Genomic DNA, 15,629 nt, shown 5'->3' on the forward strand with positions numbered 1-15,629 from the left:
TATGTGTGCGTATGCGTGTGTGTATGGGATGTGTGTCGGCTGCAGGGTGGTGTGGAGGTCAGCAACACAACAACAATGACACCCACCACTGGCTGGCTGGCTGACTGCAACCACAACCACAACACACCACCACCACACAACAACAAGCGCACGTTTCAGCGCCGTGTCCGCAGGTGGGAAAACAGCATAAAATGCAGCCCTTTGTGTGTGTGTGTGTGTGTGTGTGTGTGTGTGTGTGTGTGTGTGTGTGTGTGTGTGTGTGGGTGTGTGTGTTCCCTGACTTTATTGGGGAAAACTCGCTGTGTGTGTGTGTGTGTGTATGTGTGTGTGTGTATGTGTGTGTGTGTGTGTGTGTGTGTGTGTGTGTGTGTGTGTGTGTGTGTGTGTGTGTGGGTGGGTGTGGGTGGGTGTGTGGAGTTTGAGTTGTGATGAGACATTGACGTGATGTGTTGTGGCGTCCCTCACCTCTTGTCTCTCCCCCCCTCCCACCCCGCACAGTCCCACAGCTTTCCAGCTTTGCAAGCAAGAAGGGGCCTCAATATGCGTTTATGCGTGACACGTGTCACGTCACATCATCACACAATGTAATAACGTGGTGACATTTGATGTGACAACATGACATGAATCAACCTAAGAAACAGACAGACAGACAGACAAGCGAGGGAGAAAAGCACAACTAGGAGGATCCCGTGGTGAAGCGGCTGTGGAACCCTGCGGCCTTCTTGATCATGCGATCACGTGCAGACTGGCTGACGTTGCTGGAGAGCAGGTCCCGCTCGCGGTCAAAGCGCACGCGGCCGCTGGGCATGGCATCTGGGTCGCGCTGCTGCTTGGCCTTCTTCTGCTTGCGCATGTGCATATCCATGAGGGACTCATTGCGCCGCGCCTGGTTGAACTCCTGCACCTTCTCGCGCACCTCCTCTGCGCGCTCCACCTCCGCCTTGGTCTTCATCCGGCCCTTCAGCGCGGGGTCAAACTTGGCTGGCTTCGGCACGCGCTTGCCTTCTGCGTTGGGTGTCGCGGTCCAGCTGCTGCCGTCGTCCGTCGAGCCGTAGTGCCGCTTGAACGTACGGTTCGTCACGCCAAAGTTCTTGCGGTGGCGCTCTGGCAGCTCCGTCATCCAGTCCTCGCGCTGTGGCTTGGCGCCATACTTGGCAAGCATCGTCTTCTCGTGCGCCACCTGATCCCATTCATCAAAGCCACGGCGGATCGACTCCAGCTCTGCCTGCGCCATCTCCTGTGCGCTCGCTGGCATCGGACCCATCTCGTCATCGTCATCATCATCGTCGCCGTCGTCATCTTCGCCACCGGCGGTGGAAGCTCCTGCACCAGCTGTGTTGCGTGTGTTGCTGCTCGTCAGCAAAGCATGTGCTTCCTTGTCGTTGTCCGTGTTATCAGCCGCTTCCTGTTGGGCAAGCAGGTGCGGTGGCAGCTGTGGACCTACAGCACGGCGGGCACCGTGCTGCTGTTGATCTTGGTCTAGCGCATCCGGTGTCTCGCGTGATGGTTCCGGCCCCGTTGATCTTGCGTCTGCTATTCTCGAGTCTTCCGGCTTGGATGTGTGGTGGCGGGCTGCGTGGCTGTCGGAGCTGCGGTCATCGTCGCTTTCGCTGTCGCTGTGTCGCCGCTTCTTGCTGCTCTTCTTCTTGTGTTTCTTCTTGTGCTTCTTCTTGTGTTTTTTGTGCTTGCCTCTGGACGGCGACGACGAACTGCGGTGACGCCGCCGTCGCTCATCGCTGCCCACAACGTCATCATGGCCACTGCGATCGTCCGCGCCCGCGTGTTGGTGTTGGTGGCTTGCAGCCAAATGTGGCGGCAGCGCGGGGCCCACGGCGCTGCCTTGTTGCCGGTCCGGGCTTCGCTGTGTGCGCCTCACTGCTGCCAAGTGCGGCGGCAGCGCTGGTCCAATGTCGTCCGCCATGTGTGTTTGGAAGAGGGGGGGGGGGGTTGTTTGCGGTTTGTCGTGTGGTGTGGTAGTGTGGTGTGCTGTGGTGTGGTGTGCGTCTTCCTTTCTTTCCTTCTTCTTCCCACACGACGTTTGGACAAATAGCAATACCTTCCATCAATTATCGCTTGTCTGTTGTTTTGTCGCTCACAGCAGCGAAGGAGGCAAAGCAAACACAACGACGGCAGTTGACCGCCATCCACCATGAGCGAGAAGGAAAGCACGGCGGCCACACCAGGCCAGCCAGTCGCCAGTGAAACTGCGTCCGAAAGAGAAGCGGTTCGTTGAAGGAAAGGGGGAGGGTGGAGGGATGCACCGCTTCGTGTATGCTTTTGTTGTGCAGGCTTTGTTGTGGTGTGGGCTTTGTTGTGGTGTGGGCTTTGTTGTGGTGCGTGCTTCGTGTGCGTGCTTGTTGGTTTTGTGTGGCGCGCCACGTTTCTGCCGTGCTCGGTGGGGTGTGCTTGCGACTCGCCTTCTGAACGCTTGTTGAGTTCCCACTTTCACTCGCCACATCACAACAGTCGTTGACGTGCACCAACAACAACAAGCAACAACAACAGCAACAAGCACCACCAACAACAACAAGCAACAACAACAGCAACAACAGCAAGCACCAACAACAGCAACAAGCACCAACAACAACAAGCAACACCAAAAGCACAACACAATACTTGTACCACTCACCCGCCGTTTGCCTGGCGTGCAGATTGCTTCCAGTACGGTAAGCTTGCTGGGCAGCGTGGAGCAGATTGCCGCCAGAAGACAGGCTGTGCTGAAGCGATGGTCCGAGTTCAAGGAAGTGGCCGCACAGCGCCGCGCCAAGCTTCAAGACAGCAAGAAGCTCCAGCAGTTCAACCGAAACTGTGAGGAGCTTGAGGCATGGATTGCCAGCAGGCTCAAAATCGCCTCAGAGGAGGCCCACAAGGACCCAACCAACCTGCAGGTGGTGTCGTGTATACCGTGTGCGTGTGTGTGTGTGTGTACACGTGTATATACTTGTGTGTGCACATGTAGAGACTTGTGTGTGCATATGTTTGTGTGCGTACATCTGTGTGTGCATGCGTGTATTTTTTTTTTGTTTTTGCCTCTGTCTGTATGAGTGTGTACTGTGTGTCGATATGCATGTGGCTCACTTGAGGTCTGTCAGTGGGTGCCCCGGTGTTTTGTTTTGTTTTGCGTGCATACACGTGCCCTGGGCAAGCCCAAGCTTGGTTTTGTGCAACGGCATGCTTGCTGGTCGGTGTCACGCCACCTCGTCCCTCACCAAGCTTATCATTGGCATGCTGACACACACCCACAGGCAAAAATCAAGAAACACAAGACGTTTGAGGCCGAGATACACGCCAACGAGAACGCGCTGTCCACAGTCAAGCTCTCCGGGCATGAACTGATCAACCACGGCCACTACGCCGCTGACGCCATTGCCGCCAAAATCGAGTTTGTGGAGGAACAGTGGGCGCTTCTGCTCGAACGCAGCAAGCTCAAGGCACGCAAGCTGCAAGAGGCGCAGGCTCTCCTCGCCTTCAAGCGCGAGGTGGACGAGGTCGACGCTTGGATTCAAAGCAAGGTGAGCTGAGGGTGGGACGAGTCTTGCTTGCTCTGCCTTTGGTTTGCGGTGCATTCATGCTTGTGGGCTACTTGGCTGTGCTCGTAGCTGTGGGTGTATCTATGTCTCTCCTGTGCTCCAGTTTTGCTCTGCGTCCTGCATTTTAAAATCTCGCAACTACAACCGCCGTCTCACACACACACACTCACTCGCTCACTCACTCACACATGCTCACACACACACACACTCGCACACTCTCACACACTCACACACTCACACACACACTCACACACATTCACACATGCTCACACATGCACACGCACACGCACATACACACATGCTCACATGCACGCTCCCTCTCCCTCTCCCTGTCTGTACAATGACCTGCGTCTTTCCTTTCATTCCCATTTCCTCCTTTGCTTCCTTGCTTGTATCAACCACAACCTCGGTGTTTCGGTGTGACAACACCGCGTGCGCAGGCCGAGATTGCCAGCTCCAAAGATGTGGGCAAGGACCTGGAGCACGTGGGCATGCTGCAGAAGAAATTTGACGATTTCACCAACGATTTGACTGCCAGTGACGTGCGCGTGGACGCCGTGAACAAGATGGCCGTTGACCTCATTCGCCAAGGCCATCCAGAGCAAACGTTTATTCAACAGCGCCAGCAGGTGCGTACATCTGACTGCGCTGATCTGTTTGTGATGCTCCATGCATGTACGTGTGTGCTTGCAGTACGCTTCACACCACAAGCGGTTCTTTTGTTAGAGTGTCCGTTCACCCCACAATCCATCAAACCGTGCCTTGCCACGCGTCACCCTCACCAAGAACACTCGTTCCACCGTCACCACCATCACCACCAACATCAACAACATCAACAACTTAAACAACAACAACACCAACTTAAACAACAACAACACCAACTTAAACAACAACTCACATCCCTCTTGTGCACGGTACACCAGGCGATCAACGACGCGTGGGCTGCGCTGAAGAAGCAGGCGGCGCAGCGGCACGAGCTGCTGAGCAACGCCAAGCAGATCCACGCCTTCAACCGCGACGCCGACGAAATCGACAGCCGCATCAGCGAGAAGATGGCCATGCTCTCCACAGAGGACTACGGCAAAGACCTCGCCAGCGTGGAGGCCCTGCAGCGCAAACACGAGGTGTTCACGCGCGACCTGGCTGCGCTCGGTGACAGCGTGGCCAGCCTGAGCGACGACGCTCGCCGCCTGTGCACGGCCTTCCCCGACAGCGCCGGGGACGTGCGGACCAAGCGCGACGCCGTGTCGCAGCACTGGGAGCAGCTGAGCAGCGCCGCCCGCCAGCGCAAGACCAAGCTCGACGACGCACACGACCTGCAGCGGTTCCTCAACGACCTGCAGAGCTCCACGTCCTGGATTGCCGACATGACGTCGCTCATGTCTGTGGAGGAGACGGTGCGGGACGTTGCCGGCGCCGACGCGCTGCTGCAGCGGCACCAGGAGCGCCACGACGAGCTGCAGGCGCGCCAGGCAAACTTTAACGCCGTGGAGGAGTTTGGGTCGCGCCTCATCCTGCGCGGGCACTACGCCGCAGAGGAGGTGAAGCAGCGGCTGGACGCGCTCAAGGGCGAGCGGGCGGCGCTGGACGAGCTGTGGAAGCGCAGGCAGCACGAGTTTGAGGAGGCCCGCGCCATGCAGGTGTTCCTGCGCGACACGGAGCAGGTGGAGTCCTGGCTGGCGTCGCGCGAGTCTGCCCTGCGCACAGAGGACCTGGGCGATTCCCTGGACACGGTGGACGCGCTGCTGAAGAAGCACGACGACTTTGAAAAGTCGCTCGCAGCGCACGAGGAGAAGACAGCGGCGCTGCAGCAGGCGGCCGCGCGCCTGGCAACGGAGGGCCACTCGCAGGCCGCGGAGATCCAGGCGCGGTGCGACGCCGTGCTGGAGCGACGGGCGGCGCTGGTCAAGGCCGCAGCAGAGCGGCGCACGAAGCTCGAGGCGTCCAAGCAGCTGCAGGAGTTCAAGCGCGACGCAGACGAGGCCGAGGCGTGGATGAAGGAAAAGCTGCAGGCCGCCACAGACGGCGCGTACAAGGACCCGACCAACCTGCGCGGGAAGATCAAGAACCACGAGGCGTTCAAGGCGGAGCTGCAGGCCAACGAGAGCCGCGTGACAGCCGTGCAGGACGCCGGCGCGCAGCTGGTGCAGCAGGGCCACTACGCCACGGACTACATTGAGCAGCGGCAGCGGGAGCTGGGCAACCAGTGGGCCACGCTGCAAGAGGAGTCTGACACCAAGGGCCAGCGCCTGGAGGAGGCGCACCAGCACCAGGAGTTCAGCCGCCGCGTGGACGACATGGACGGGTGGTGCAAGGACGTGGAGAAAGCGCTCGCATCGGAGGACCTTGGCCGCGACCTCAGCTCCGTCAAGAACCTCATCAAGAAGCACCAGCTGCTGGAAGCGGACGTGGCGGGCCACCAGGAGCGGCTGGAGGCCATCCAGCGGCAGGCAAAGGAGATGATGGACGCAGGCAACTTCCAGGCGGAGGCCATCCAGGCGCGCGAGCAGGCGCTCACCACGCGCTACAACGCCTTCACGCAGCCCATGCAGCGCCGCAAGCAGCAGCTCGAGGAGTCGTTGCAGCTGCAGATGTTCCTGCGCACGCTCGACGACGAGCTGTCCTGGATCAAGGAGAAGGAGCCCCTTGCCGCGTCCACCAACACGGGCAGCAGCCTCACCTCCGTGCAGAGCCTGCAGAAGAAGCACAACGCGCTTCTGGCCGAGCTCACGGGCCGAAAGTCGCACATCCAGGATGTGGAGAAGACGGCGCAGCAGCTGGTGGCTGGCGGGCACTACGCTGCGGAACAAGTGCGCCAGCACCGCGACGAGCTGCTGCAGCGGTGGCGCGCGCTGAACAGCACGGCGCAGCAACGGACCGTGGCGCTGGACCACGCCCTGCAGGTGCAGCAGTACCTGGCAGACGCCAACGAGGCGCAGGCGTGGATGGCGGAGAAGGAGCCCGTGGTCACAAACGACAACTTTGGCAAGGACGAGGACAGCGCACAGGGCCTGCTGAAGAAGCACGAGGTGGTCGAGCAGGACCTGCGCGCGTACAAGGGTGACATTGAGCGTTTGGCCGAGGACTGCCGCAAGTGCCAGCACGTTTATGTTCCCGACGCGGCAGAAGCCGATCAGCTGCAGCAGCAAGACCAGCAAGAAGAGCAGCAGCAGCAGCAGCAGCAGCAGCAACCAGCCACACCCAAGGCCAAGTCGAAGAAGCGTGTCAAGGCCAAGCACACGTTCGATGCGAAGGCGGATCCAAAGAAGCTGTCTGTCCAGAAGGGCGAGATTATTGCACTGGTGTCCAAGGACTCTGCAGATTGGTGGCGCTGCGAGAAGGACGGGCGCGTTGGCTTTGTTCCAGCGGCCTTCCTGCGCGAAGTTGTCGCAGAGGTGGGCCCTGAACAAGCACAGCAGCAGCAGCAGCAGCAGCAGCAGCAAGCACAGCAGTCGACTGGCTCGCGAGCACAGGGACAGCAGAAGCGTGCGGACCCCGAGGTTATTGCTGCTGTGACGGAGCGACAGAACGCGCTGGAGTCGCAGTACACGCAGCTGATTGAGGCGGCGGCGGCGCGGCGCAAGCGGCTGGAGGAGACGCAGCAGCTGTTCCAGTTCAACCGCGAGCTGGACGAGGTGGAGTCGTGGATGAACACGCGTGAGGCCGTGGCTGCCCAGGAGGACGTGGGCGCAGACCTGGAGCACAACGAGAGCATCCAGAAGAAGTTTGACGACTTTGTCAAGGACCTGACGGCCAACGAGTCCCGCTTGCAGGTGGCGAACAAGCTTGCGGATACGCTGGTGAAGAGCGGGCACTCCCAGGCGGCGGCGATTGAGAAGCGGCGCACGGCGCTGAACGAGCGCTGGGCGGCCCTGCAGGCGCTGGCAACACAGCGGCGGGACGCGCTGCTGGCGGCACAGGAGGTGCACCGCTTCAACCGCGACGTGGACGAAACCAAGGCGCGCTTCAACGAGAAGGACGTTGTACTCTCCTCTGAGGACTATGGCAAGGACGTCGCCAGCGTGGAGGCCCTGCAGCGCAAGCACGAGGCGGCCATGCGCGACCTGCAGGCGCTGGAAGGAAAGGTTGCCGAGCTGCGCGCAGAGGCAGAGCGCCTGAGCACGGCGCAGCCGAGCAAGGCCGAGGGCGTGCGCGCCAAGCTGGCGGAGGTGGACCAGGGCTGGCAGGCGCTGCAGGACAAGGCGGCCGTGCGCAAGGACGCGCTTGCAGAGGCGCTGAGCTACCAGCAGTTCCTGAGCGAGCAGCGGGACCTGGCGGCGTGGCTGGCGAGCATGCAGACGCTTGCCTCTGCAACGGAGCTGGCAAACGACCCGGCAAGCGCAGACGGCCTGCTGAAGCGGCACCAGGACGTGCAGACGGAGATTGACGCGCGGCAGGAGGAGCTGGCCCGCCTGCGCGAGTTTGGCGAGAAGCTGGTGCAGCAGGGCCACAGCAAATCAGGCGACATCCAGGAGCGACTGGACGCCGTGAGGAGCAGCACAGAGGCGCTGGCACAGGCGATGCAGGGCCGGCGGCAGCAACTGGAGCAGTGCGCGGAGCTGCAGGCGTTCAAGCGCATGGCCGAGCAAGTGGAGGCGTGGATCACGACGCGCGAGGGCCCGCTGGAGAGCGACGATGTCGGCAGCACGCTGGACGGCGTGGAGGCCATGCAGAAGAAGCACGCCGAGTTTGAGAACAGCCTGGCGGCGCAGAAGGAGAAGGTGCAGGAGGTGACTGCGGAGGCGGACCGCCTGGTTGCCCAGGAGCACTACGACGCCCTGGCCATCTCCGACCGCAAGCACGCCGTGAGCGCGCGGTGGGAGCACCTGCTGGAGCTGTCTGACGCGCGCGGCAAGCGCCTGGAGCAAGCCATGAAGGTGCAGCAGTTCTACCGGGACGCAGACGAGGCTGAGGCATGGATGGCGGAGCGGCAGCAGGTGGCGGCCGACCCGTCGTACCGCGACCCAAGCAACATCCAGGGCAAGGTGCAGAAGCACCAAACGTTCCACGCGGAGGTGACGGCCAACGAGGGCCGCATCTTCTCCGTGATCAACGACGGGAAGCGGCTGATTGGGGAGAGCCCGGACCACGCCACGCCCATCTCGGAGCGCATCGCCGAGCTTGAGCGCGCGTGGCGGGAGCTGTGCACCCAGTCGGAGGACAAGACGCAGAAACTCCGGGACGCGGAGAACCTGCAGCAGTTCAACATTGGGCTGGAGGACGTGGACTTTTGGTTGTCTGAGGTTGAGCTGCAGCTCTCCTCACGCGACCTGGGCAAGGACCTACCCGCGGTGCAGAGCCTGCTGAAGAAGCACGAGCTGGTGGAGGCAGACATCTCCTCGCACCAGGCGCGCATTGAGGAGGTGAACCAGCAGGCGCAGGCGTTCGTGGACGCGGGCCACTTTGATGCCGACAACATCCGCGCGCGGCGGGAGCAGATTGCTGCGCGGTATGCGGCGGTGCAGGAGCTGGCCACGCAGCGCCGCACGCAGCTGCAGGCGTCGCTGCAGCTGCAGAAGATTCTGCGCGACATTGACGACGAGCAGGCGTGGATCAAGGAGAAGGCGCGCGCCGCGGCGTCGGAGGACTTTGGCAAGGACCTCACCGGCGTGCAGAACCTGCAGAAGAAGCACGAGCACTTTGAGGAGGAGGTGCAGGCGCACGAGGGCAAGGTGCGCGGCGTGCTGGATGCGGCCGCCGACCTGGTGAGCGCGGGCCACTACGCCGCGGACACCATTGCCGAGCGCCGCACGCAGCTGGAGCAGGACTGGACGAGCCTGCAGGCGCAGAGCCGGGCGCGCGGGGCCAAGCTGCAGGAGGCGCTTGCGTTCCAGCGGCTGCGGGCGGACGTTGACGAGGAGGAGTCGTGGATCAACGAGAAGCAGGCGATGATGACGAGCGTGGACACCATTGAGACGCTCTCCGGTGCGCAGGCGCTGTCGAAGAAGCACGACGCGTTTGAGGTTGACCTGGGCGACCACAAGCAGCGCGTGCAGGAGCTGCTGACCAGCGGGCGCTCGCTCGTTGATGCGGGCAACTACCAGGCTGCCGAGATTCGAGAGAGCATGGTGCGCCTGGAGGAGGCGCTGCAGGAGCTGACGCACGCCTCTGCCGAGCGCAAGGCCGCGCTTGGTGACCGCCTTGAGTTTCTGCGGTGCACGCGCGAGGCGGAGTCGATCCAGGCGTGGATCAAGGACAAGACCATGTCGCCGGAGGAGCTGAACGACTTTGGAAAGGACCTGACAGCTGTGCAGGCGCTGCTGAACAAGCAGGACGCGTTTGACAGCTCCGTGTCGCTGTTCCAGCCACGCGTCGATGCCTTCAAGGCCATGGCAGAGCAGCTCAAGGCGAACAAGAACACGCACTCTGCTGACATTGATGCACTGCGGACGTCTGTTCTCTCGCAGTGGCAGCAACTCCTGGACACCGCCGCCAACCGCAGGGTGCGTGTGCCACCTTTACCATCCCCCGCTGCTTGTTTGTTTGTTTGTTTGTTTGTTTGTTTGTTTGTTTGTTTGTTTGTTTGTTTGTTTGTTTGTTGTGGTTGTGTGTGTACTTGTTTGTTTGTTTGTGCGTGTGCGTGCGCTTTGTTTTCTCCTCCCTTGCTCATCCATCCATCCATCCATCCATCCATCCATCCATCCATCCATCCATCCATCCATCCCATCCCATCCCTTCTTCTCACCCATCAACACCCACCCGCCTTGGGTTCCGTTTCGCGGTGCAGAAAATGCTGGTGAAGACGCAGACGACGTTCAAGGACATTGACAAGCTGTTCCTTGAGTTTGCCAAGAAGGCGTCCCAGCTCAACTCATGGCTGGAGAATGCAGAGGAGGACCTCACAGACCCCGTGCGCGTCAACTCGCTAGAGGAGATTCGCGCCCTCGCCGACCACCACTCGCGCTTCATCCAGTCGCTGAGCTCGGCTGAGTCGGACTTTGAGGAGCTGCGCATGCTCAACCAGCGCATTGCGTCGTACACGCAGGCGCCCAACCCGTACACGTGGTTCACCGTGGACACGCTGCAGGAGTCTTGGGACAGCCTGCAGGCGGCGATTGAGGAGCGCACGAAGGACCTTCAAGCAGAGATGAAGCGGCAGGAGGAGAACGACGATTTTAGGCGCAAGTTTGCCAAGCACGCCAACGAGTTCAACGCGTGGCTGGTGAGCACGCGCGCAAAGCTGGTTGAGGGCACGGGCACGCTGGAGGAGCAGCTGGAGGCGACGCAGCACTATTACGAGCAGGTGCAGCAGAAGAAGAGCACGCTCAAGACGATTGAGGACCTCGGGGCGCGCATGGAGGAGAACCTGATTCTGGACAACAAGTACACAGAACACTCGACGGTTGGGCTGGCGCAGCAGTGGGACCAGCTGGAGCAGCTTGGCATGCGCATGCAGCACAACCTGGAGCAGCAAATCCAGGCCAAGAACGCCACGGGCGTCTCTGAGGAGCAGATGAAGGAGTTTACAGACACCTTCCGCTACTTTGACAAGGACGGGTCTGGCTTCCTTGACCATCAGGAGTTCAAGTCGTGCCTGCGCAGTCTCGGCTACTCCACGCTGGAGGTTGTTGAGGAGGGCGAGGCTGACCCTGAGTTTGAGGCGATTCTGCGCACGGTTGACCCGAACATGGACGGGCGCGTGTCGCAGGCGGAGTTTATGGCGTTTATGATCAGCCGCGCGACGGAGAACGTGGAGTCGTCCAACGAGGTGATCAACGCGTTCCGGGCCGCCGCGGGCAGCAAGCCGTATGTGACTGTGGACGACCTCTCTTCCGTGCTCACGCCCGACCAAGTGGACTACTGCACGCGCCACATGCCCGCATATGTGGACGAGAGCGGCAGGGAGGTTGCGGGTGCCCTCGACTACAGCCACTTTACCAAGAACATCTTCGCCAGCTGATGAGAAGAGAGAGGGAGGAGGCAGGGGAGCGAGGCAGAGGGAGAGAGCAGCTTTTCCCAGGCAATGTGTGTTGTGTGTGTGTGTGTGTGCGTGTGGGTGTGCGTGCATGATTGTGGCTGGCTTGGACTTTCGCTGGTTGCAATTCGCAGAGAAACGCGTGGGGAAAGGAGGGTGGGTGGGTTGGTGGTGGTGGTGGTGGTGATGATGATGATGATGATGATCGCGGGCTATTGCTTGTTTGTTTGCTTGCTTGCTCATGATGGGAGACCGTGCATTCATGGCGTTTGCTTGTGTTTGTGTTCTCTTTGTGGTGCTATCATTGGAATATCGTGGTGTGCGGTCAGTGAGCTCAGCGCGAAACAGAGCGTGAGTAGAGGGGGAACTCGCACGCGCCTGCACACACACTACACACGACACACACACACACTCTCTCTCTATCTCTCTCCATCTCTCTCTCTGTCTCTCGCAACACCACACACACACACACACACACACACACACACACACACACACACACACACACACACACACACACACACACACACACACACACACACACACCACAAAACCAGCCAACCAACCAAGCAAAAGCAAGCAAGCCAACAACCAAGAAGATGTTGGCACGTGTGCACGAACATGTGCGGGCTCTTGAATCGAGCAGCAGCACCAGCCACTGGCCGCTGATCACCAAGACGCTGCGAACCGCTGTGCTGGAGGGCGGGGACACGCCCAGCCGAAAGCACATTGAAGCTGTGGCACAGAGCTGGTACGTGGACCTGCACAACGTCATCAAGGGAGGCAAAGGCGATGTGCGACAGCAGCGCTTGCAGGCTGCGGCCAACACCAGCGACAATGCGTTTGCCCACATTGTCTCTGCGCTCGTCGGCCTGCACATGATCGTTTCCGGCATGTCACGGCGTCACCTAAGCAAGGTCCTTTTGCATGCGTGCGTGTGTGTGTGTGTGTGTGTGTGTGTGTGTGTCTGTGTGTGTGTGTGTGTGTCTGCGTGTCTGCGTGCCTGTGAGTGTGTCTGTGTGTCTGTGTGTCTGCGTGTCTGCGTGTCTGTGTGTCTGTGTCTGCCTCGCTCTCTTCCTCTCTACCTCTCTACCTCTCTTCCTCTCTGCCTCTCTGCCTCTCTACCTCTCTTCCTCTCTTCCTCTCTGCCTCTCTACCTCTCTTCCTCTCTGCCTCTCTGCCTGCCTGCCTGCCTGCAACTGGATCTGCAGTCATGCTTCTGGTCTTCACGTACTCCTTGACGTTGTGCTCACACGTAGCCACACATACCCACACGTACCCACACGTGCACAGGCGATGAGCAGCTTGCATGAGCACTACCCTGACCAAACACGTGTTGGGTATGAAGAACACCTCGAACACCTCCTGCGGACGTGCACTGATGTGAGTCCCATGCTGATTGATGCTTGGATTGGCACAGCCAACTGGTTGGAGCTGCTGTTGCATGCACACTTGCCGCTCATGATTGCTTGCGCTCACCCCGGCTCATCATGGTGTGCAGGACAATGCTGTGAGTGTTGTCGCAGACATTGCGGCTCTTGCTGACGTCGCGGCCCTCAGCTGTGTCCGAACAGCCCTGGAGCAACTCATTGTCCCTTGGATCAAGGCCTTGTCAGCGGCGCTTCGAGTGGTGCGAGACACGCCGCAGGATCAGCTCAACGAGGCCAGCGCGCATACCTGTGTCAAGGTAGTCATGGCACAAGCACACGCAACATCACACCTCCGGCTGCTCCTCGGCTCTGTGTGTGTGCTTTGTGTGTGTCTGTGTGTCTGTGTGTCTGTGTGTGTGTGTGCTTTGTGTGTGTCTGTGTGTCTGTGTCTGTGTGTCTGTGTGTCTGTGTGTCTGTGTGTGTGCTTTGTGTGTGTGTGTGTGTGTGTGTGTGTCTGTGTCTGTGTCTGTGTCTGTGTCTGTGTCTGTGTGTGCGTGGAGTATAGCTCCCGAGACTTGGTTTTGTTGAAGATGCATGCGAAGCTCACATGTAAGGACCCCGTGTTGCTCAGGCGTATGTGCTGACGCTGCAGCAGTTGGACGCACCACTGCTCGCGCTCCTTGATGAAGAAGAAACAGGCGCGCACAAGCACGAGTTTGAAGCCATCCCATCACTCCTTGCAGACATTGTTGTTTCCACAACCGTACGCGAGGTTGCCCTGATGTCGGCAATGGGGCTCGGATACACAGTGGCCCTCTTCTCCCGAAACGAATCACCATCCGCCCGCGCCACCAACGCCCTGGCTGCCCTCGCACTCGGGTGTGTGTGTGTGTGTGTCTGTGTGTCTGTGTGTCTGTGTGTCTGTGTGTCTGTGTGTTTGCGTCTGTGTGTGTGTGTGTCTGTGTGTGTCTGTGTGTTTCTGTGTGTCTGTGTGTCTGTGTGTCTGTCTGTGTGTCTGTGTGTCTGTCTGTGTGTCTGTGTGTCTGTCTCTGTCCCTCTCTCTGCTTCTGTCCCTCTCTCTGTGTCTCTGTCCCTCTCTCTGGCCCTGTCCATCTCTCTGTGCATTTGTACCTTGCCATTCAGCGGCTGACTTGCGCACAACCACCAACAGAACACCAGCGGCGCGCGTGCACGCGAGCGGGCTGGCCACTGCAGCCGAGGCCTTGAAGACCATCCATGCAAACATCATCGGCCCCTTTGCCTCTACTGGAGACGTGGATTGGAGCGTCACCATGAAGCAACTGTCCAACCAACAGCTCCAGGTCTCTGTTGCCGTCACTCACGCCCTCCTCTCCACCCTCTCCATCACCGACTTGTGCGCCCCAATCGACCTCTCCCCCATCACAGGTACTGTGTATGTATGTATGTATGTATGTATGTTTGTATGTATGTATGTATGTATGTATGTATGTGTGTGTGTATGCCTTGTTGTGGGTTCAGCTCACCTTTACTTACCCTTTCGCTCTTCTTGCCTCCCCTTTCGCTCCTCATGGCTCCTGGTAGGGCAAGCATGTGAGGGTGTGTTGCTGCTTGATGTTCTGTTGCCGTTTGTGTCGACACTGTCACACTCGCACGTGAGTGAGAGCCTGCGGCACTCCGTGTACAACGTGTTTCGGGCATGGTCCACAACCCTGGCAACAGCAGCAGAGCAGTTTCCACACGTTATCTTCTCCCAAGGTGTGGGTGGTGAACTTGAACCTCTCTGTGTGAGTGTGTGCGATGATGACACGAAACGAGACGTGCGTCTGCGCAGTCCGTCCGTTCAGCCGCCCTGCCGCCCAAACACACGTCAAGCACATGCATGCACGCACGTGTAAGAGTACTGGCACGCACTCGAATACACGCACACGTGCGCTCGCGCAGACACAAACTATCCCACTCATACTGTTTGTGTGCCAACCGTCATCAATGCATTTCTGCTTGCCATGTGTCGTTCACGTTCCATGACAGGGGCACTCCGTGCACACACGGGTGCGCCCTCGCTCGTGCACTTCCTCGAGGCGACGCTGTTCCGTGACTGGGAAGATCCCATCGAAGTCAGTTGCGCTTCATGCGTTGCATGGCTGCTGTGTGGTTATGTTTTGGGTTGTCGTGTGCGGTGTCATGTGTAATGTGTTCGCATGCGCGCATCATGCATGCACACCCGTCCTTTGGTTTTTTTTTTGTTTGCGGTGTTGTACATTCTGCCCACCTTCCATTCCCACCTGCTCTCTCTAGTTCACTCACCCTATCACTCATTTTGCCACCCACTCACCAACACCACCTTCACCTGTCCTACCCGTCTTGCTTTCTCTCCAACGTGGTATCTCCAGGCTGTGCGCGATGGCGCTGCGCATGTGTTTCGGCAATTGCTGAATGTGGACCGCATTTCCTCCACACGAGACGATGTGTCGCCGCTCAACCTCGCCAGCAGTTTTACAACACGCCTCATCGCCTTTGATTGGCGCGTCAAAGTGAGTGCTTTGTGTGTGTGTGTGTGTGTGTGTGTGTGTGTGTGTGTGTGCTTTGTGTGTGCTTTGTGTGTGTGTGTGCTTTGTGTGTGTGTGTGTGAGTGCTTTGTGTGTGCTTTGTGCGTGTGTGTGTGTGTGTGTGTGCTTTGTGTGTGTGTGTGTGCTTTGTGTGGGTGTGTGTGTGTGTGTGTGTGTTGTATTTAGTTCCACATATTAAAAAAAAGATTCGTGGCAGGGCGGGTAATTTTTTTAAAAATGCCCCTGAAAGAAGAGTCATTGCTTCGGCGCGCCCCCCCTTGAAAGC

At 59.3% G+C, this 15,629-nt stretch overlaps 3 protein-coding genes across 3 annotated transcripts in view; 2 read left to right on the plus strand and 1 right to left on the minus strand.

Annotated features, from left to right (window-relative positions):
• Positions 1 to 529: 529 nt before the first annotated feature.
• Positions 530 to 2,033, minus strand: PTSG_09539 (uncharacterized protein). Its single transcript, XM_004989911.1, has one exon. It carries the CDS (start codon positions 1,919 to 1,921, stop codon positions 677 to 679), a length of 1,245 nt encoding a protein of 414 aa, XP_004989968.1. The 5' UTR covers positions 1,922 to 2,033; the 3' UTR covers positions 530 to 676.
• Positions 2,034 to 2,149: 116 nt separating this feature from the next.
• Positions 2,150 to 11,634, plus strand: PTSG_09540 (spectrin; the record flags this gene model as incomplete). Its single annotated transcript, XM_004989912.1, has 7 exons — positions 2,150 to 2,224; positions 2,652 to 2,888; positions 3,246 to 3,512; positions 3,971 to 4,159; positions 4,454 to 6,634; positions 6,713 to 9,973; positions 10,258 to 11,634. The coding sequence occupies 7 exons, from the start codon at positions 2,150 to 2,152 to the stop codon at positions 11,428 to 11,430; spliced, it is 7,383 nt and encodes a 2,460-aa protein (XP_004989969.1). The 3' UTR covers positions 11,431 to 11,634.
• Positions 11,635 to 11,999: 365 nt separating this feature from the next.
• Positions 12,000 to 15,629, plus strand: part of PTSG_09541 (uncharacterized protein) — a 13,034-nt gene continuing 9,404 nt past the window's right edge. Inside the window, exons 1-8 of the mRNA XM_004989913.1 lie at positions 12,000 to 12,362; positions 12,739 to 12,828; positions 12,947 to 13,132; positions 13,447 to 13,694; positions 13,987 to 14,222; positions 14,379 to 14,552; positions 14,826 to 14,911; positions 15,188 to 15,328. Coding sequence (XP_004989970.1) covers positions 12,045 to 12,362; positions 12,739 to 12,828; positions 12,947 to 13,132; positions 13,447 to 13,694; positions 13,987 to 14,222; positions 14,379 to 14,552; positions 14,826 to 14,911; positions 15,188 to 15,328 — 1,479 coding nt within the window. The 5' untranslated portion in view covers positions 12,000 to 12,044. The remainder of the gene's footprint in view (positions 12,363 to 12,738; positions 12,829 to 12,946; positions 13,133 to 13,446; positions 13,695 to 13,986; positions 14,223 to 14,378; positions 14,553 to 14,825; positions 14,912 to 15,187; positions 15,329 to 15,629) is intronic.

This window comes from Salpingoeca rosetta (genome assembly GCF_000188695.1).
Source record: "Salpingoeca rosetta unplaced genomic scaffold supercont1.26, whole genome shotgun sequence".
Classification (NCBI taxonomy): domain Eukaryota; class Choanoflagellata; order Craspedida; family Salpingoecidae; genus Salpingoeca; species Salpingoeca rosetta.

Coding starts and splice junctions, on each gene's coding strand:
- PTSG_09539 (XM_004989911.1), bottom strand. CDS start 1,921: ATGGCGGACGACATTGGACCAGCGCTGCCGCCGCACTTGGCAGCAGTG.